Source organism: Pempheris klunzingeri, chromosome 5, assembly GCF_042242105.1.
Source record: "Pempheris klunzingeri isolate RE-2024b chromosome 5, fPemKlu1.hap1, whole genome shotgun sequence".
NCBI lineage: Eukaryota > Metazoa > Chordata > Actinopteri > Acropomatiformes > Pempheridae > Pempheris > Pempheris klunzingeri.
The window spans coordinates 12,417,525-12,438,213 of record NC_092016.1 but is presented as its reverse complement, the minus strand read 5'-3'; the positions used below and the strand labels follow the sequence as shown (position 1 = coordinate 12,438,213).

General features: G+C 41.6%; 2 protein-coding genes across 2 annotated transcripts; one reads left to right on the top strand and one right to left on the bottom strand.

Moving 5' to 3' along the window:
• Positions 1-5,654: 5,654 nt before the first annotated feature.
• Positions 5,655-16,229, top strand: LOC139201089 (transient receptor potential cation channel subfamily M member 1-like). The gene is made up of 26 exons (XM_070830312.1): positions 5,655-5,787; positions 5,925-6,138; positions 6,453-6,577; positions 6,678-6,849; positions 7,181-7,355; positions 7,447-7,570; positions 9,271-9,343; positions 9,455-9,555; positions 9,934-10,110; positions 10,225-10,359; positions 10,483-10,533; positions 10,648-10,788; positions 10,892-10,921; positions 11,020-11,312; positions 11,538-11,766; positions 11,956-12,087; positions 12,188-12,319; positions 12,409-12,537; positions 12,636-12,887; positions 13,004-13,178; positions 13,871-13,891; positions 13,981-14,125; positions 14,223-14,428; positions 14,622-14,754; positions 14,844-15,684; positions 15,724-16,229. The coding sequence occupies exons 1-26, from the start codon at positions 5,785-5,787 to the stop codon at positions 16,198-16,200; spliced, it is 4,686 nt and encodes a 1,561-aa protein (XP_070686413.1). The 5' UTR covers positions 5,655-5,784; the 3' UTR covers positions 16,201-16,229.
• Positions 16,230-16,491: 262 nt separating this feature from the next.
• Positions 16,492-20,124, bottom strand: LOC139201091 (ras-related protein Rab-8B-like). The gene is made up of 8 exons (XM_070830316.1): positions 19,929-20,124; positions 19,333-19,393; positions 19,185-19,245; positions 19,007-19,084; positions 18,775-18,864; positions 18,595-18,660; positions 18,452-18,502; positions 16,492-17,649 (listed from the first exon to the last, which is right to left on the bottom strand). The coding sequence occupies exons 1-8, from the start codon at positions 20,050-20,052 to the stop codon at positions 17,557-17,559; spliced, it is 624 nt and encodes a 207-aa protein (XP_070686417.1). The 5' UTR covers positions 20,053-20,124; the 3' UTR covers positions 16,492-17,556.
• Positions 20,125-20,689: the final 565 nt, after the last annotated feature.

Here is a 20,689-nt window from a genome sequence, read left to right as displayed (position 1 = left end):
AGGCGCCATTGGGGCTAAAAATACTTAAAATACTAAAGAAACAAGGGTCAGAGCAGGATTGAGCATAAATGTCTCAGGCTGCAGGGTCACAAGACCTCTATGTGAGAAGGTCACATAGGTTTGCAAATCTTGTGACAAAGTTAAACAATTAACAAATGGCTGTGTGGTGAAGTATAGTTAAATCTGCTTCCCATAACTTAAGTATAAACCTATCAAGTTATTGTTCCTAAATTATGACTCAAAATAAATCACTACTATGTGGTCAAAGCAAATGGAAATTACATCAACACAAAAAAAGTTGGTATATTTGCCATTATTTGGCACATTCTGTATTCATGCTTCAGAATCATATATATATAATATAATATATAATAATATATGTTGATTGAGTGTTTGAAATATATAATTTGCTATACAACTACTGTCAAAACCTATAAAACGGTTTGATAATCTGCTGTCATACCTTATAAAGATTTAAAGATGTAAAATTATTAGCTTATTACCTGTTTTCATGCTGGAAAATCTTTGCCTTCCAATACAGAAAAGACTTTATAGCGGCCGTTAGTTTTTACGTAGGTGCTATCTTTATTATAATTCCCAGATTTTATGTAAAATTGCTCTCTTTTTCAGACAGACTTTCCTTTGGGGGAAAACACAGAAAAACAGCAGCTTTAAAACATGTCTTATGACTCCCTCAACTCTTGGGGATAATCAGTGACATGTTGGGCTCATGTGATGGCTAACTGGATTTTCAAACCCTGGAGGACAATGGGTGCATTTACAAACAGGGCCGACTGAAAACAGTTAGCTGCACAGTTAATATAAATTTGCCTTTCCAGAGCCTATAACTCGAATGTGTTGCTTTGTCCAAATATTTTTCCCCTCAAGTGAAAATGTGTGAAGGGCAGCTTTTTATTCGGTCCACGTGGGATCGACCATGAGTCTGGACTATTTTTTTTAGACAGTAAAGGAGTCTAAATGGGTTTCCTTCCTGTCACACTGCATCAGGCTCTAACCACATCGCCATTCAATACCAAAGCCGAGCAATTAGTTGCTTTTATCTTCAACCCTGGTGACATCACATTCCATTAGGACCCCCAAATCCTTTCTGATCCATTTCACTTGTGCTGATGAGGCCTTTGTTGTGTGAATACCATTGTTACTACAATATTCAGAGTAAATGACACGTCTTTTTGACACATATAGTTTTTACTCGACTGTCAACAATTATGTGTTCAAATCGAACTGAAACTGAACGGGTCAGGCGTCAACGTGTAGAAATACTGCCTTCATTGTACCCTTATGACTGTCGGAGCTGAATACTTCATGTAATTGTATCTGTACTGGAACAAATTTGCTGTGATCTAGTTGCTCACTAGGCTGAGGATCAGGAGACCAGGACCATGTGATTCCAGTGCAAAAAGGCAGGAATGTATGGCAAATGGTGCATGTGGACTATATGTGTCTTGACTAACAGAACATCTCCACAGCATTGTGAAAGTGATAGAAGTAGTTATTTTTAGAGAAAAGCATGTGTTATACTGTCCCATAGCAGCCACAATTTGAAGACGCATCCTTGCATCAGTACAGCTAATATAAAAGAGGTCATAAAGCTCTTTTATAACGTTTCTGTGTCCCTTTCACCAGTCCAGTAATTATGATTTCTATTTCACACAATTGTCTTTTGTTTAGAACGACAATTTTTTCCAAACATTCTGCATGTTGGAATGACTGTTGTTTATTGTTCCGAGGCTTGTCTTAAGTCTTGTTAATTTGCTTGGTGTGACACAATCTGATCCTGCAGTATCTAATTCTTCGAGGTTTATGCTGTCAAAGTGCTCAAATGCAGCTCTTAACGAGGCTGGTTGCTGACTGGATTTTGGTTTTAATTGCTGTGGTTAATGAGTTTAAGTACGCTGAAATAACTGCGTCATACTCACCAAACCCTTCTGGAAATGTGCTTTGTTTTTTTCGGCTATAATTAACAGCGGCCCACGTGCGTTTTTACCAGAGCAGGACCGAAAGGGGAAAGTTGGGGGGGGGGTTTCTCTCTCTCTTTCTATCTGTCTTTCTGAGTCATCAACCACCAACCTCCCTTGTCTTTTTCACTGTGAGTTACACTCAAACTGCTCACTTCAACCATAAAAGGAGTGCTTATCAAACCTTTTCACATGAGGAAGGTTCAAAATGGATGGCTACAACATTGTGCTTGTTAACTCCATCTCAGCTTCTGGCTCATCTGATGCCTTCCTCTAGCTATTTAAGCATGCACCTGAAAGCCCTTAATGAGTTTAAATAGATTTAATTCAATTACTTCATTAAGTCTAAAATGCCCAATAATCAGGATTCATTTAAACTTATCTAAATATGACAGATTTTAATTTTCCCTACACATAACAGAAGCCTATTGATGTCCAAATGATTTACAGTTTAAATAGTTGGATATCAGACAGCAGCAAATAAGATAAATATGATGCTTTAAACAGTAACATCCTGTCTGCTGGAAGGATATTTATTGTACAAAACCACTAATGTTTTCCAATGCAAATCCACTTAACATGACCAAAATTAAAAAGCAAGACTGAGAGAATATTAAATCGCTGGTCTGCTGAGTTTTCTTCTCCTCCACAAAAACATGGTGGGTGGAAATAGAGATTAACTGCAATTAGCATTGACTGACCTTGCCCCCAACTGGAGACCAGTCATGTCTTAACAAGGCACCTTCCAAAAGAATGCCTGCATCCAATTCTCTCAATTATGCAAATTGGGTTGAAATCAAAGTAGTTGGAGGGGGTGAAAATTTTCAAATGAAAAGTTGGGGAGCCTCTGGACAAGACTGCAGTGCTTTTAGGTTAGCCAGTCTGCTCCGTCTTCTCACACAAGCTAAAATCTTCCACACTGTGAAGTGAACACAAAGAAAGGAGTTTTCAACAAATTGGGAGATTAGGGGCCAGTTATCAAAGTAGATTTATTGTGCCTTGTTCAAGCGAAGGATGAAAATACCCTGTGGGCATGGAGAAGGGGTCATGGGACTCCCAAAAGGATTACCTTGAACTGGAGTCATGAGACTTGGGCGAACAAAGGGCCTGCTCACATGCTCATCATATTAGCTGGCCCTCATAAAGTGAAGAAGTTTCATGTCCTGTGGGATTCAATGAGAGCACTCGACTGGGAGTGCAGCACCCGGAGAAGGCTCTGGTAGGGGAGTACCAGACTGTAGACTTCCTCTCTGCTCTCTAGGCTTTATCCCCAGCAGCACTAGAGGTAGGACTCTGCAGCAGAAGATCGTGCGTAAGTGTATCTACATTCTATAACTGCAGCTCTTTTAAAACTTAATTTCATCACTTTTATGACAAAATTAGTGGAAAGAGATGTGGAACAAATTATAGTTCCAAGTGAATTCAGATGTGGTGAATGTGGACGGGCAGCATTGCATGAGTTCTGGGTGCTTAATGATGCATGATAACACTGAGACGGAAAACTGCTGAGGCAAAACAGACGAAAAACAGGGAGCAACGGTCACACTTTGCCTTGGAGTCTTTAAAAATACAACTAAATGGTGATATTTTTGTAAAAACTTCCCTAGGTAAAGTATTTGTAATTCACTCAGTTCATTCAAACTGTCTTCATGCAAACAATCATTTTAACCAGGAACTACAAAAATACAAGTAGTTTTAAGAAGGAACACTGCATTTTTAAAATCAGTTGCATCTATTGATTTATCACACATCATTTAATGGTTTTGGATTAAGATAAAATGAGACAATTCTTTAATAAGTCTGTTGGGGTCAGAAAATGAAATGTTTTATTTATATATGTATGAAGGAAAGGATGAAAGGTGTAGAATAAAGAATAGTTCAACTCAGCTACTAAATAAGTAGTTCAACTCATCAGCATCTATTCTTACTGCGTAGATACAGGTCGTAAGACAACTACAGGCCTGATCACATTATATGTTTGTGGATACAGTGACGGCATCATATAAACCAAAAAATGACTAAGTTACTGACAAATTATCTCTTTTGTCGGTAATACTGGTGTAATCTGAATATTCATGTGGGTGGGGAACACACAAAGTACACACACAGTGTTTTTTCTTTCAGCAGAACACAACAGACAGTCCAGGATGCAGGGCTGTCTGTCATTAACTGTACTGTCACTGCTCAAAAGACTTCAGTAGATTTTATCTATAGTCTTTCAACTATAGTCGTATGACTTGCGATTAAAAGGAAAAGGAATTTTTTTTTTTTTCGTGTGTTTTAAGCTGTTGAATATTATCATTTTTTCCCATTTAACTGCTGAGTGTTTTCTTGGAAAGATTTGCTTCCGATGCATCAGTTTTAATTGGGCCACCGCCGTCAACAATGGCCCTCAGAGAAACTTTGCTTTGAACTCAGGTCATTTTGCTCTGCACTGGAAAAACAAGACAGCAATCAGAGCAGGATCTGACAAAGAGTGTGTGGGCATGGTACTTTTGTGTGATGCCTTTTCGCTGGCTGCTTATCAAACTTCATCAGACAAAAAAAGGTGTCTAATTTCACAGGGCTGTGTACAATGTTTTTGCTTCAGTTACATATTTTCTCCCCTCTTACTGGGTTTCTTTGCAGGATTCAAATAGCCTTCATCTTTTAAACAGGATTACTACTAAGAGGATTTTGACAGTGAAACTTAAATTCTGATATCAGCAAAGATGATCTCTCTGTGAGTGCTGTACGACACTATGTGAACTAACATTTTATTTTCTCTCTAAAATTGTCTCTTAAACAGGCACAAAAAGCTTGGATTGAGAGGAACTTTTGTAAAAGAGAATGTATTCACATATTTCCCACCAAGGATCCGACCAGGTAATTATGGTCCTAAAATGACCTTTTATTTGTCACATTGTGGTAAACATGTGAGCTGTATAAGTTACAACAGCAGCTATTACTTTATTGTTTTATGAGAAATAACATGCAGATCATGACGCAAAACTTTTTTTTCCTGTCAAATCTAGTCTGACAGTGTTGCTCCTTTTTACTGTTTGAGACAGCTTACTACATAAAACTTTACTCAAATGAAAATCTTAATTGAATAATGTAAATGAAAATATGAATGAGGATGGCTTCATATTCACCACAAGCAGCATTTTAAATAGATTCATTTCTCTCTACTCCTTCATTAATTTACTAAATCATGACACATATGACTACAGGTTAGCAGACATCTATCAGGATTAAAGCAGATTTTTCAGGGTGTATTGTAGGACACAGTTACTATCCTGGGCTCTGAGAACAGACTGAGAGCAGCCAGGCAGCGCAGCCCTTTGTTCGTCGAGGCACATATTTCCCAGAAATGAGCACAGTCATGAAAGAGCCTGTGCAATGAGTGTTTTCGAGGAAAAGACACAGGCTTCATGTGCAAGCAGACTAAACAACAGGGTTTGACTCGGCTCATTCACCTACAGTCATGGTTCATACTCTTGACGACACTGCTTAGCTGCTGCTCGGGGATTTCTATGAATAATCAACGCAGTTTAAGTTAAGGAGTCAGGCCACACGGCTGCACAGGGACCAGGACTGACAGGTTAACTAAGTGGTGCTTGTTTTATCTAGATGTGCCTGCGGTCAGCTGATAACACAGCATGTGGCCATTCCTCCGGGTGCCAATTCAATAGAGGAGGCGAACCAATTGGTGCAGATTGACACTCCGAAGGATAAATGGAGTGTGATCAAGCACACCAGGACCTACCCAACAGACGCCTATGGCATAATTGAGTTCCAGGGTGGCGGATTTGTCAACAAGGCCATGGTGAGTCCCAGTCACTGATAAATGACTTATCTGTTTGGAGATGAGTAGAAGTGATTGGATTGAGTTGTTTTTCTTTGCTTTTCTTTTTTTCTTTAAACACTCTGTTTAAAGCATTTTCCCCCTCTTCTCTTTCCTAGTTTATTCGAGTCTCCTACGACACCAAGCCTGACAACTTGCTGCATTTGATGGTGAAGGACTGGCAGTTGGAGCTGCCCACTTTGCTCATCTCTGTACACGGAGGTCTCCAGAACTTCGACCTCCAGCCCAAACTCAAACAAGTGTTCGGCAAAGGCCTGATCAAAGCTGCCGTCACCACTGGGGCTTGGATCTTCACGGGTGGAGTGAACACGGGTAGGACGCTGACAGCTCAGGATAATGCTTTTAGTGTTCACTTAACAAATAACAATTTGTGACATTAGAAGATTACCTTTGCGCTAAATTGTCATTGCATAATACGTATTCTGCAATTTCCTGGGGGAGATTTGACCAGCCCATTGTCACGGGTTTAAGCACTGTAATTAGAGCTTTTGCGGGAAAATTCATCACAAATGACAATCTGTGTGGACTTTGCATGCAGTAACCACAGTGTGTCCCATGATGCAGCCCCATTAGGCAGTTGAAAGAGTCATTACTCATGAGGCTATGTTTTGCTTTTTGCACTTTAGGGGTGATCCGTCATGTTGGAGATGCCCTAAAGGACCATTCCTCCAAGTCACGGGGGAAAGTGTGCGCAATAGGAATTGCTCCATGGGGGATCCTGGAAAACAAAGAGGATCTCCTCGGAAAAGATGTGCGAACATTTGCAGCTGCTTTTAGTTTCCAGAACAAAAAAAGACTTACTAATATTTCTTCTTGAAACATTTGAAACTAATCTCTTCCTCTTTTTCCAGGTGACCAGACCCTATCAGACGATGGCAAATCCACTGAGCAAGCTGGCTGTGCTCAACAACAGCCACTCCCATTTCATCCTGACCGATAATGGCACCTGTGGCAAGTACGGCTCTGAGGTCAAACTCCGTCGGCTGCTGGAGAAGCACATTTCCCTGCAGAAGATCAACACGCGTAAGTCAGACACAGTGCTCCGCATAAAACATACTCCATCCCCCATGGTGTGTAAGTGTGAGCCAGAGTCTTGTTGGACTTGTCGATTGGAGAGCTCCTCTGTGACCTGTGGGCTTCCCTTTGTCATCCTATGCCTGGAGCTCGGATAAGGCAGGGACAGCAAAGGGATGCTCAGCTGTCACCACTGACTTCACTCCCTCCCTCTTCTGGTTTGTCTGCTCACACACCAAGTCAACGTCTTTTGCTTCGTCATTTCATTCTCAAAGTTCTTTTATAGCAAGGTGACACTTAAGTAATAAACCAACTGACTGTTGCTGGCTGTGTGTTCCAGGTTTGGGTCAGGGGGTTCCTCTAGTGTGTCTGATAGTGGAAGGGGGTCCTAACGTGATCTCCATCGCACTGGAGAGTCTGAGAGACGAGCCTCCCATCCCCGTGGTGGTGTGCGACGGCAGCGGCCGAGCCTCTGACATCATTTCCTTCGCACACAAGTTCTCAGAGGACGGAGGGTGAGAGTTTAGATGATTTCCTCTTTGCTGTATTTGGATTTTATTCCTCTGATATGAAGCTGACATGTCATCTTTAAATCCCCTCTTCCAGCCTGGTTAATGACGATGTCAGAGAGCAACTTTTGGTGACTATTCAGAAGACTTTCAATTATAGCAAAAGCCAGTCGCAGCAGATCCTGCTCATGGTTATGGAGTGCATGAAGAAGAGGGAACTGGTGAGTAGAGGAATAAACATCATAAAAGTAAAAAAAAAATAAGGCTAATAAGATCTTCAAGCGCCACGTATTTCACAGTTATCTTGTATTTGAAAACAACATGTCTGTGTCAATCAATAAATATTTCTGAGTTGTGAAGCATCTGGTCTCCATCGTCATTCATCCACTCTACTCATCTGTGTGTTTCCATTAACATATTGAATAAACATAATCCTCACAACGTGCTTGTCATCTCTCCTTCTTGTTGTATCCATATGTGGTCTGTCATGTAATCTGGGGCATTCGCAGCTTCACTGTAGGACATCATCAACCCTCATGTGTGTGCACACAGCTCTAAAGTGGCGGTGGGTGTCTGAATAAGCAGAGTTTAAGTGTTGATATCAATGTAAACAATGCAGTTCATGGCTCTACGATGAAGCACACACTGCAGCAAGAGTCTTCGCAGATAAAAGATTAATCCCTGAGCTGAGAGTGTTTCTCCAAAGTGTTTGCTGGAGACCTTGGCACATAAATAGCAGCAGCATTTGTGCATCTCCAGCAGATTTCCATAGGCGTAAGTGATGTGATTAGTAGTTTATAATACCCAGCGCATATAATCGCCAGCCTCCATACATTTGGGTGGGAAAGATCAGTGCACACCACCACCTGCTTAGTGGAGGCTCATCCATTCACAGTAAGCATGCAGCACACAGATGGAGAAGAGAAGATCCATCTCCCTAATCCTCAGCCAGGTTTCTCTCTCCACTCTCTGGTCTTTTTTCAGTCCCCAGAGTGCTATCACTTCACCAGCAACTCTGCATCCTCTATCCCCAATGAATTAGACTGCCTAATGCTCCAACACACTCAACATAAGCAACTTAAACTGCTTTTTCAAAGATCATACTGCTGTGGGCTTTTTTTCCCTGCAGCATTTAGTTTCCACTTATACCCAGTCCAGACAATGTGACAGAACTGCCAACTTGTTGAGCTCTTTATACACATCTGAGAGGCCACATTTTTGCCTGCTCTTAATCTAAAGTGCCACGACTAATTTACAGGTGAAACAGTGTCACTGTCTAGTCCCCACATAATCCTTTCATCCTAAGTGCATCCCAATGCGAACAGCTGGGTTAGACAAATAAAAACACTGATTTAGAGTTAGAAATTTACTGTGATGTAACACCAGGATACAACATTTAACCGAATTAAGAGCTCACCATTATAAAAGTCTCCCTATTTACAAAAAAAGCTAAGCACACAACATAGCAAGTGTCTGAAAGAGCAACACAAGTTTTCAGTCTTCGAAATGATGTACGCTGCCCATTATTAACGCATCCCAAGACTTTCTCTGGCACCATGCCACATATTCATGCCAACCTAATCCTATTTATCATGACTGCCCATGTGATGGACCCGTCAGCGTAATTTCATTTGATATAGTCGAGTCCATAACAAGGAAAGCACTATCACACTGTCTGACGAGTAAATTAGCTGTTTGTGCTCGAAGGGGTCAGCAGCAGAGTGCTGTGGTGAGACGTCCGGCTGAAAGCATCTCCCACTAGTTGACACCGCATTTTTACAGCCACAGTGGGAGTGGGACTACATTCCTGGCACAAATTCACTCCTCCATTCATTCACCCATTTATTCATATGGTTTGCTATGAACTGATTAACCAGTAAAGTATAAGAATTCATGTCTGCAATCGTTTCTTCTCCTGTAGATCACAGTTTTTCGAATGGGTTCTGAAGGACAACAAGATATTGAAATGGCCATTCTTACCGCCTTGTTAAAAGGTATTATCTGGCTGCATCACACTTAGATATCTCAACAGTGTGTATGTACAATTACACTGCAGCACTAGTTCTCTTATGATGTACTCCACCCTTCTGTTTCTCTTGCTTCAGGCACAAACGCTTCAGCAGCTGACCAGCTCAGTTTGGCTCTGGCCTGGAACAGAGTGGATATTGCTCGCAATCACATCTTTGTCTACGGACACAATTTGCCAGTGAGTGGTGCTCACATCTGAATAGTGCAAATGAATCATTCCACACAAGTTGCAAAGCAGTTACAAAGTTGGCAAGGGTGTATTATTGCTGAAGGAAAGAATTTGGTTGCAAAAAGCAAAAAAGATCATTTGAAACAGAATTTGACACTAGTACAGTTTTCAGGTTCATCTGTTGAAGGGGAGAAAGTTTCTCAGAAGGACAGAAAGATGTCATTCGATCTATGCTGTATTGCTCAGAAAAAATAAAAAAATTTGATAATTGTAATCGAGTAATACTAATAGCAGAAAACAGACTGATATGTTGATGCTTCAGCAGCTTCTTTGCAGCTTAAGGAGCAGAGGAGCTTTACTTATTGACATTATTCCCTGCTTGGCTAGCCTGCTGGTGCCATTGCCAACACCACAACCTCTGCAGCCCCGGCTCAGGAGAAACAAAAGAGTCCCGCCACTGCTCCTCGCAACAAAACCCGGGGAAAGAAGGGGAAGGGGAAGGGGAAGGCAAAGCCCGAACCTCCAGAGGAAACAGACCCGAGGAAGCTGGAGTTGATTCGTTGGGTAAGAGAAGGGTTTATGACAAAGACTCTCACTTCAGTTTAACATGTGAAAATAGAATGAAAACTGTGATGTGTAAATAATGATTCATCCATTTTACCCATTACATTCTCTTAGGTGAACTCCCTGGAGCAGGCGATGATGGATGCTCTGGTGCTAGACCGGGTGGACTTTGTCAAACTGCTCCTTGAGAATGGGGTCAACATTCACCACTTTCTCACCATTCCCAGACTGGAGGAGCTGTACAACACGGTGGGCACAACGCTCCCTGCAGCAAGTGCAAAAGAGACCTGAAATGAGTTCTGAATCCCTCAAAATAGAGATCTGACAAATACGGGGAAAAAACATTTATTCTTCCCCCTTCTCTTCTCTTAGAAACTTGGGCCTGCTAATACACTGCATGCTGTGGTTAGGGATGTCAAAAAGGTAAAATGATCTTTCCCATTAAATGCTTTTGCCGCATAAAATCAAGCCGATTTTCAGATTATATATTTCCTTGAGAGACTTGATGTATTATGTACTTCTCTGGGAATTCTGTAGGGAAACCTTCCTCCAGACTACCAGATCACTTTGATTGACATTGGCCTGGTGTTGGAGTGCTTCATGGGTGGAGCTTACAGGAGCAATTACACCAGGAAGGCTTTCCGCAACCTTTACAATAATTTGTATGGACTAAAAAGGGTATGCATTGGTGGAAGAAAATAATTATATAATAGCGTATTCATCATATTAAGTAACTTTTTATTTTCATTATTCTTTTAATTGTTTTGTTCTCTCCTTGCAGCCAAAGGCTCTGAAGCTTCTGGGAATGGAGGTTTGGTGTCCTTTTCATAATAAAATACCGGCAAGTAGCTCAGACAGTACAACCCAGACATCAGAGTAATCCATCATATTTTTCTCATTTTTCGTTAGGATGACGAGCCCAGGACAAAAGGCAAGAAAAAGCCAAAAAAGAAGAAAGAGGAAGAGGTGGAAATCGATGTAGATGACCCCGAGGTCTGTCGCTTCAAGTTCCCCTTCCATGAGTTGATGCTGTGGGCGGTGCTGATGAAGCGACAGAAGATGGCGCTGTTCCTCTGGCAGCGTGGAGAAGAAGCAATGGCGAAGGCCCTGGTGGCCTGTAAGCTGTATAAAGCCATGGCCCACGAGTGCTCTGAGAGTGAACTGGTGGATGACATCTCCCAAGACCTGGAGAACAACTCCAAGTCAGTACATATGACATCTCTCCTATAGGTTTTATTTATAGTGTCAGAAGGTATTTTCTCAAGACAAAAGCACACAGATGCACATCACACTAGTTTTAGCACCTTTATATCGGTTTCATGTCCACTTCTCTAAACAGCTTAGGCTCACTCTGTAATATGTGCTACTGCATGTAACTAAATTTATGTTAATCTGCAATTATGGTTATTGTGTCCTCTCTTTCACAGAGAATTTGGCCAGCTGGCGTATGAGCTGCTGGACCAGTCCTACAAGCATGATGAACAGGTGGCCATGAAACTCTTAACATATGAGCTGGTGAACTGGAGTAACTCCACCTGTCTGAAGCTGGCTGTGGCTGCCAAACAACGTGACTTCATTGCCCACACCTGCAGCCAGATGTTGCTCACTGACATGTGGATGGGCTGCTTGAGGATCGGCAAAAACCCAGGCATCAAGGTCGAGATCATGAAATGTTTCCCTTTCGGCATCCAGTAAAAATATTTCACAGTAATAAGGACAACACTTCAGAAGTACTAATATTTGTATTAGTAGTATTGCCATCACAGTATAAGAGTAAAATAATTGATTGTAAATAAACAACTCACTCATATATCTTATTAAAACTGTAATCATTTTCTCATCTAGGTTATTCTTGGAATCATCTTTCCTCCTCTCATTCTACTGCTGGATTTCCGCCTCAGAGATGATGCAGCCTATCATGCACCTGGAGGCAAAGAAGGTGAAAAAGACAAGGACGATGACGCAAAATCCAGCAAGGTTTGTTTAGTTTACATGTTCTGTTTATGAGCCTTTTTTTGTCAGGAGTGAAAAAAGATCAACTAAAACGTTTTTGAGCGTGTTTGCTCCTGTGTTGTAGGACCCTAATGCTGATGCAACTTCCCGAAAAGGGGATGAGGAAGAGGGCAACACGCATGTCCGCAAAATCCCCATTGGGAAGAGGATCTTTGAGTTTTATGATGCACCATTCACCAAATTCTGGTTCAACACTGTAGGTTTCCTTAATAGAATCGACAATTTTAAACACATTTCAAACTTAGAGTGTAGTTACTGAAGTGCACTGGCATTTTCTTCCAACAGATTTGCTATTTGGGCTATTTGATGTTGTACAACTACATAATCCTGGTGAAAATGGAGCGCTGGCCATCTATACAAGAGTGGACAGTCATTGCTTACATCCTCACGCTTGGCAGCGAAAAAGTCAGACAGGTAAAAGCCGTTAAATATGATCAAATTGAGTGGATTCAAGTCATGTGTGTTAAAGACTTTTCATGAACTCTGCATGACCTGTAAACCCTGGTGTTTAGATTCTGATGTCGGAGCCAGGGAAGCTGAAACAGAAGATAAGTGTGTGGCTGGAGGAGTACTGGAACATCACAGACCTGGCTGCCATCTCCACCTTCCTGCTTGGATTAATGCTACGGCTGCAGCATGAACCTTACATGGGCTACGGCAGAGTCATCTACTGTATCGACATCATCTTCTGGTACATTCGTGTATTGGACATCTTTGGAGTCAACAAATACCTGGGACCCTATGTGATGATGATTGGAAAGATGGTAATAGTGTTTGACTCTGAGCTGAGCAAATCGTATGAAAATCACATGACCAGCATGACATGCATACAGAGTGAACAGAAGTTCGCCCTGAGTTCAATTTGTTTCTCGTGTTTCAGATGATCGACATGATGTACTTTGTGGTCATCATGCTGGTGGTGCTTATGAGCTTTGGGGTGGCTCGACAAGCCATCCTCCACCCTGATGAAGAGCCCACGTGGCGCCTGGCCAGAAACATTTTCTACATGCCCTACTGGATGATCTATGGAGAGGTTTTTGCGGACTCGATAGACCGTAAGACTAGAATTCATAGTAAGATTCTGTTTCCTGATTCTGGGCAGATGATCAGTGTTACACTAATTTCTGTGTCTTAGATTGCGTGATGTGCAGTAACAATACATGACACTGTAACCCCCTCAATACTTTGTCTCCCTCTGCTGGTACATTTATTAACGGTTGTCACTTAACAACATATCAGTAATTTTGCATTGAGGAAGAACAGAATCATTACTATTATCTCATCTCCTCAATCATGATCATCTGCCTTCAAGTTTTTTTTTCTGTCAGTGTTTCTTCTGTCAGGGTGAAGACAACAAGCAGCTATTGAAAATATTACTAATTATTATAATAGTGGTTTTCTATGTAAGTTGCTAATTTATCTGTTTGTTTTAATTCATATAAATGAGACTGATAAATAGTGAAAGTTTGCATATTTGATTCCCTCCAAGAAAAGCTCCACATTCTTGATTTTGGTAAACAGCTACTTTTAAAATTAGACTTACCCCTAAAAATAACGTTTAAAAAAAGAGGTTTTAGAAGTGTTTGATTCTCCGTAAGTTGGAGAAACATCTTTATAACACCAGTTCACTCTTGCGTGGACATCAGCTTGACCTTGACAGAAGTATGATATAAAAAACGTATATTTATTGATGTTAACGCTTTCTCTGTGTTTCTGCGTGACTGCATTTTCCTGGAATTTCCCCAAGTCTATGCCATGGAAATCAACCGTGAGTAGTCTTCAAGTCAAGAATGCAATTCAAATTAGTTAGCTGAGGATCTGAGAATAAATACTCCATAACCTTCATTCCCCCCACAGCTCCATGTGGTGAACATTTATACGATGAGGATGGGAAGAAACTGCCTCCATGCATCCCTGGTGCCTGGCTCACACCTGCTATTATGGCCTGTTACCTCCTTGTGGCAAACATTCTTCTGGTCAACTTGCTCATTGCAGTGTTCAAGTAAGTATATGCTCCAACGTCTAAGCGCCCTTTTATTTTACAAGAAGCCTTGAACATTACAGTGTGTACTCACTGTCCTCGGTTTCCTGTCCCACAGCAACACTTTCTTTGAAGTCAAGTCCATTTCCAACCAGGTGTGGAAGTTCCAGAGATATCAGCTGATCATGACGTTCCACGACCGTCCCATCCTGCCGCCGCCCCTCATCATCTTCAGCCACCTCTACATCCTCTTCAACCGGCTGTTTCGGCGGTGTGTCAAGAGGAGACAAGAGGGAGAGCTGGATGAGAAGGACCGCGGGCTCAGTTAGTCACCTCTAATGATACAGAAAAAATACACACAACTCAAATAAACTGCAATTTTGTTGGCTAAATGGCATAAATAATATCATTTGAAACCTTCAATTCAGCACCAAAAGTGATTCATTTATCATGTTGTGGCCCATAGATATACACTTACACACACTGACTGCCATCTGTCATGTTTTGTTTCTACCAGAGCTTAGGCTGAATCCAGAAGAGCTAAAAAATCTGTATGAGTTTGAAGAACAATGTGTGGAAGAATATTTCCGCGAGAAAGAGGACGAGCAGCAGTCCTCCAGTGATGAACGCATCAAGGTTACCTCAGAAAGGTGAACTCCCTTTTTTTCATGTGTAGCTTAGACATTTCTTAGCGTGTTGATTACAGTTTAACCTTTTATTTCTCTGGTGTCCTTGGCAGAGTTGAGAATATGTTCATGCGTCTGGAGGAGGTAAATGAGAGGGAGAACACTATGAAGGCCTCCCTGCAGACTGTGGATCTGCGCCTGGCCCAACTGGAGGAGATCCACGGACGAATGGCGGTCGCCCTGGAGAAGCTTGCAGGAGTGGACAGATTGGAGCTGACCAGAACCTATTCACGAAACTCCTCCGTGTGTGACCCCTCCTCCCTGCTCCGCCAGGGCAGCATTAACAGTGCTGATGGTTACAGTCTGTACCGCTTCCACATGGACATGGAGGAGTTTGCATCGAAGCAGAAGGATGAAGACCAAACTAAAATCGGTCTAGAAAGACAGAGGAGCATTTGTAACCTCGGCACAAAGGAAGGTGGTCAGACCTTAGAGGTTGGTGGTTTGGAGAGAACGCGACCAAGTTCAGGCGTAGACATCCTCATATCTCCATGTGAACAAAAGATTGGTTCTGCAGCATCAAGCCAAGAGACCATAAGCAACATTAAACAAGGCAGCACAGTGCTGCTAGACAGACTGATGGATAAGAATAGACTAAGGCCTTCTTCCCCTCCTAAAAGGACTAAATCCTTGAGATACTATCCAGTCGAAGACCAACCAAACTCTCCCCCAAAGAGGAGGGCTATGAGCACCATGACAATCAACCCACCCGATGAACCAGAAGAAGGAGCTGAACCCACAGAGGCCGAACTGCCACTGAAAACCCCCTCTTCCCCAAAGAGGACTAAGTCATTGAAATACATCCCTTCTGAGAGCCAAAGCCAGACATCCCCTACCACGAAGCAGAGAGCAATGAGCAGCATCATCTACAACCCAGCAGAAGCAGGCGATGATGTGCTGCAAAGTGCAGACTACAAGTCATTGGTGGAGCAGGTCACTAAAACACCAAAACAGTGGCCAGCAAATCTAGAGTACCAGGTGCACCCCAGCACTTTAGGTCATCTTCCTAAAGTGTCAACAGTCAGAGCTCTTGCCCAGCAGTTTCAAACTGGCACTGCACCCACAGAGCTGAAGAAGGAGGAGAGTAAGACTGATCATATTCCCTCCGAAAGTAAAGGAACTCTTCCAGCCACAGAGCCACGGGAAGACGAAACAAAGGAGAAGGCCAAGAGAAACCTGTCAGACAGTACCGATTACCTGACCGTAGCTGACGCAAAGTATATGCCGTCTCACAGGTCACAGAGTTGGAATGAAACTGAAAGGAAAGCAAAGTACACGATCGTTAGCAAGGGGCCTCGGGCCTCGAGCAGCGAGAGAGACCTTGCTGAAGCCTGCAGGGTGGCGGGGGAAGATGTGGGGAAGAAGATGGAAGCAGAGAAGACAGACGATGATGTGCAGGAAAATAAGTAGGAACCTCAGAGAGAGGGGTTCAATGAAAGCAGAAGCACAGGACAATAAAACAGAAGGAGAGAAAAAAAGGAAGAGGAACTGAATGCCACCAGTGACGCAGAGAAATGTAAAATTTAAGGAAGTCTGTTAACGGCTGGAGATCACCACAGACTGTTCAGAGGACTGTTTTCGCAATAATGGAATGGCGTTAATGAAGAAAAATCATACCAAAACTCTTTCAGTCATGCAGTTAGTGTTAGTTGGCAGTGCAAAGCTGTGAAAATCAACACAAGTCCTTCTTTCAAAACCCACTTTCTTTACTGTCTTTACTTTTTCATTGGTGTAACATACAGTAGCTGACAATCGTTCACATTACAACTTTCCCCAGTCAGTGTGTTTTCACGTTGGAGACCTGTTGGATGTCTACAGCTTCAAAGTAAAAATAACGTATATACACACACAACAGCTAGTTGTGTTCACATATAGACTACGTGAACAGCAAACACACAAACTTCCTCTATACGATGGACACTTTCAGATACTGTCTGTAAACATTTTCTTTTCAGATACTGTAAAATGTGCTTCATAGAGATCCACTCAGAGGTATCCCTACAGCTTTCATGCAAATACTTACAATCGCAACACAATATGTAGTAAGTACATTTCCCAAGAAACAAACAACCTTTCACAGTTTCATTCTGACACAGAAACATGTATAAATAAAGGTTTCATCAGAAGATACAGTAGGTTATGTATTATTTTTGTCCTTTCTATCACAATTCTGTGACTCCCTCTAGGCACACATGAACATATAGAAATGATGCCAGTACGACAGGAGAATATAGGCTTATCGATATACAAGAATGCACACAGACAAATACAATCAATGCTGAGTCTTGATATGTCGATCTGACAGCATCATAGTAAATATGACAATAGGTAGTGAGTATAAAACAATGCTACAATTTATGAAAGTATCTGAATGTTTTAACTGCTTCCCATTTATAAGACAGCTATGTGTGACTGAGATATTTTCGTGAGATCAAACAGAGGTATTATAAAAACAGAATCGCTGCCTCCTGCGAGCAGACACGGCAGGACAAGCTACAAACCAGCGATGGCGATCTCACACAAGTCTTTTTGCATGAGCGGATGTACAATAACGGGCCTCGTTCCTGATTGATCCTCCTCTGGGCAGCAGAAGATGGCATCTGAACCGCTCATGAACCTGTGAGCTTCAGCTGGCAGTAAGGCCCTCTGAATATGACCATTGCTGCTGCTGCTGCTGCTGCTGCTGCTGCTGGGAGGACGTCCGGGAGGAACCATCCAAAAGAGCAAAGTCACGCTTACAGCTGTGAACACTGAAGACTGGCAGGCCTAGAGGAGCGAGCACTTGAAGAATTTTATCTTCTTTGATTTTTTCTCTGTGATCTTGACTGGTTTGCCCGATCCTCCGGCACTGTTGTCAGTCTAGCAGGGAAAGAGAAGATGGAGGAGAGACGTAATAAATACCGTGTTAAACAAATGAGGATTCACATTAAGTGTAGCAATTGTGAAGGGTGTGGGGACGAGGCCCATCAAGTTGGGGGTTCTTCCAAAGATAGTCAAATAAAATGGTAAAAATCAGAAAACAATTTCCTGCATTTATATGCATATCAGTCACGCGAGCAAACAATATTATGAAACTGGTTATCAGGCTTTCAAAAAATTTGAATGCTATGTTCATTGCAGTGTTATTAATAAAGTAATGTAAATGAAAACTGGTTGGTTTCATTATTTATATTTCATCATAATTTACTTTATGATAAATATTGCACCTTTCCAACAGAGATCACAGTCTTGTGTTGGAATGATGTTCAATTCCTGCATCTTTTTAAGAGAATATTGACTCTAAACAAATTTATATTCATACGTTCAATGATTTTTTTTTTTCCCCCCTCAAAAAACATGCCGAGGAGTTTGGAGATGTTGCTCGCAGCCCATCTTTGAAGCTGCAGGTACAAACATTCACCTGTCAGAGGGGAAGGCAGCGGTCTCTTTGTTGCCTGAGAGGTGAACCTCTTCATAAAATCTGCAAAGCACTCACTACTGCCAGCAAAAGTTAACTGCTGTCAGTGCAGAAATAATTGAAAGCAACTGAGACGAGCGTATTAACATTTTTATTAGCTCCTCTCCTCCCTCATTTGAAAAATGCCAACTGGACAGTAAGAAGAAGAGGAAGAGGAAGACACCACATTTTGAAAAGTAAGAGGAAAATATGTTGCCCACTTACTGTCTTTGAGCTCAGGTTATGTAATATGTCTCTTCCTATGGTATAAAAAGCCTAGAACGACAGAAAAACAACACAAAATGTTAAGTGAATATAATCATCAGCTGTGTTACATGATATTTTTGGTGTTAAGAACTTTTACTTACCTCTTCCACATTTAAGCTAGACTTTGCACTGGTTTCCAAGAACTTAACTCCATAATCAATAGCGAGCTAAAAGAGATAAAAAAGAACAATGTTACTGTAACTCAGTGAGAATTGGAGAAGTGCACTGCATGTGAATGTATTTGAGGCTGCTTTTAGTAATGGGTGGCAGCAGAGACTCACTTTTTCACCTCTGTCTTTGGACACCTGTCTCCTGTCAGTCATGTCACATTTGTTGCCCAGGATCATCTTCTCTACATCAGATGAGGCATGCTGGGAGAAGTAGTTAAAAGACTCATTATGCAAAGTCGACACTAGGTTAGTCTCGGCAAACAACAGCAACATCAAATGCGAATTAATTTCATGTCAAAAATATTAGTTAAACTACTCATACAAGTTGCAAATCAGAGCTCACCTCTTCAATATTTCTAATCCAGTTTTTTATGTTTTCGAAGGACTTTTCGTTGCAAATGTCGTAGACCAACATGATGCCCTGTGAAGAGACACACACCTCCTTACAAACGGTATCTCAGACGCAGTGATATGAAAGATAAGCCCGTAGGGAGGAAGCGTAGCATGAAGCGTGTACCCACCATTGCTCCTCTGTAGTAAGCTGTAGTGATGGTACGAAACCTCTCCTGCCCTGCAGTGTCCCTGAAAGCATCAAATCAACTTCAATGTCTAACAGACAGATTTTCTTAAAAATGAGGAGAAAAAAAGCCTTCTCAAAATTTCACATACCAGATCTGGAGTTTGACTCTCTTCCCATCCAGCTCTATTGTTCTGATCTTGAAGTCTATTCCTGCATTTTAATAAATAAATAAACAAGCACGGGCAGAGGGTCATAGGCTGATACCTACTGCACTGATTAGTTAACATGACATTAAGAGACATTTCTCACAACCAGGCCCTTTGCAAACTAGAAAGGACTTTTTCACAGACACTTCATTCTTCTGCATCACAATATGCAGAGGTTAATATAGGATCTTAAAACAAATCTGAATGGAACAAAAACGCCTCCACATTTGAATAAGGTTTTCCCAAAGGTGGACATGATGGCTACAGTTCTGATCCTCGTCCATATTTAACCTTACTGATGCCGATGAGCCATCAAGGACAGCAGATCATTATAATTTGGCTCACAGCCCCATTGTCTTGCTATTATGCAGCTGCTGCCCCTTTAAGCACTGTGGGTCTGTATAACAGAATAAAAGAATTACGACCCTGAATGTATCAGTGCAACTATAATGAGTTCAGTGCAGTAAAACAGTGTATTCAGCTGATGAGGACATGCATTATGTCAGATCTATCCTTAGGGGCGGCAGCAGGGTACCAACCTATTGTGGATATGAAGGTGGTGTTGAAGGAGTCCTCGCTGAATCTGAACAGCAGACATGTCTTGCCGACTCCGCTGTCTCCGATGAGCAGCAGCTTGAAGAGATAATCGTACGTCTTCGCCATTTAAACACGATAAAGAGCACAACGTTGCTGTAATATAAGGCCGCCGGGATCCCCCGTCTGGAAGTCCTCAGCTGGCTGTGGCAGACTGGCAGCAAGACCGGTGCCGAGATGAGTGGCGTCACTTTCCGCCTTGCATTGTGGTCTACGTAGTTTAAAGGGATAGACGGTCAGTCAGATGCTCTTTGACTGATTTAATCACGAGGTGACTGCAACTCAGCACATAATGATGAGTGTTTTAATGGGCGATAACCCCTGTAATTATAATGTGAACAAATAAAGGACGAAATGAAAAAAAAAAAATTCTATAAAAACACCCCCTGTACACCCGTTTCATGCTCTTAAATGTAAAAAAAAAAAAAAATTGTTACCTAAGCTTAATGCTCTAAACCCAAAAAGCATGAAAGCTTAGAGGCAGGCTACACAAAATGTTTTATAGATTAATATCATAAAAAGTTGAAATATATCCTTAAAAAATATATCCTTTTTTTTTTTTTTTTAACTTAAGTAGTTAATGAGAGGATGACATTTATTCTGTTATTCTGTTCATATTATTATTATTATCATTATTATTATTGATCTTTTGTAGAAACTCAAAGCCACTTTACAAAACGTGAAAAATACACATTAAAAGCAGTAT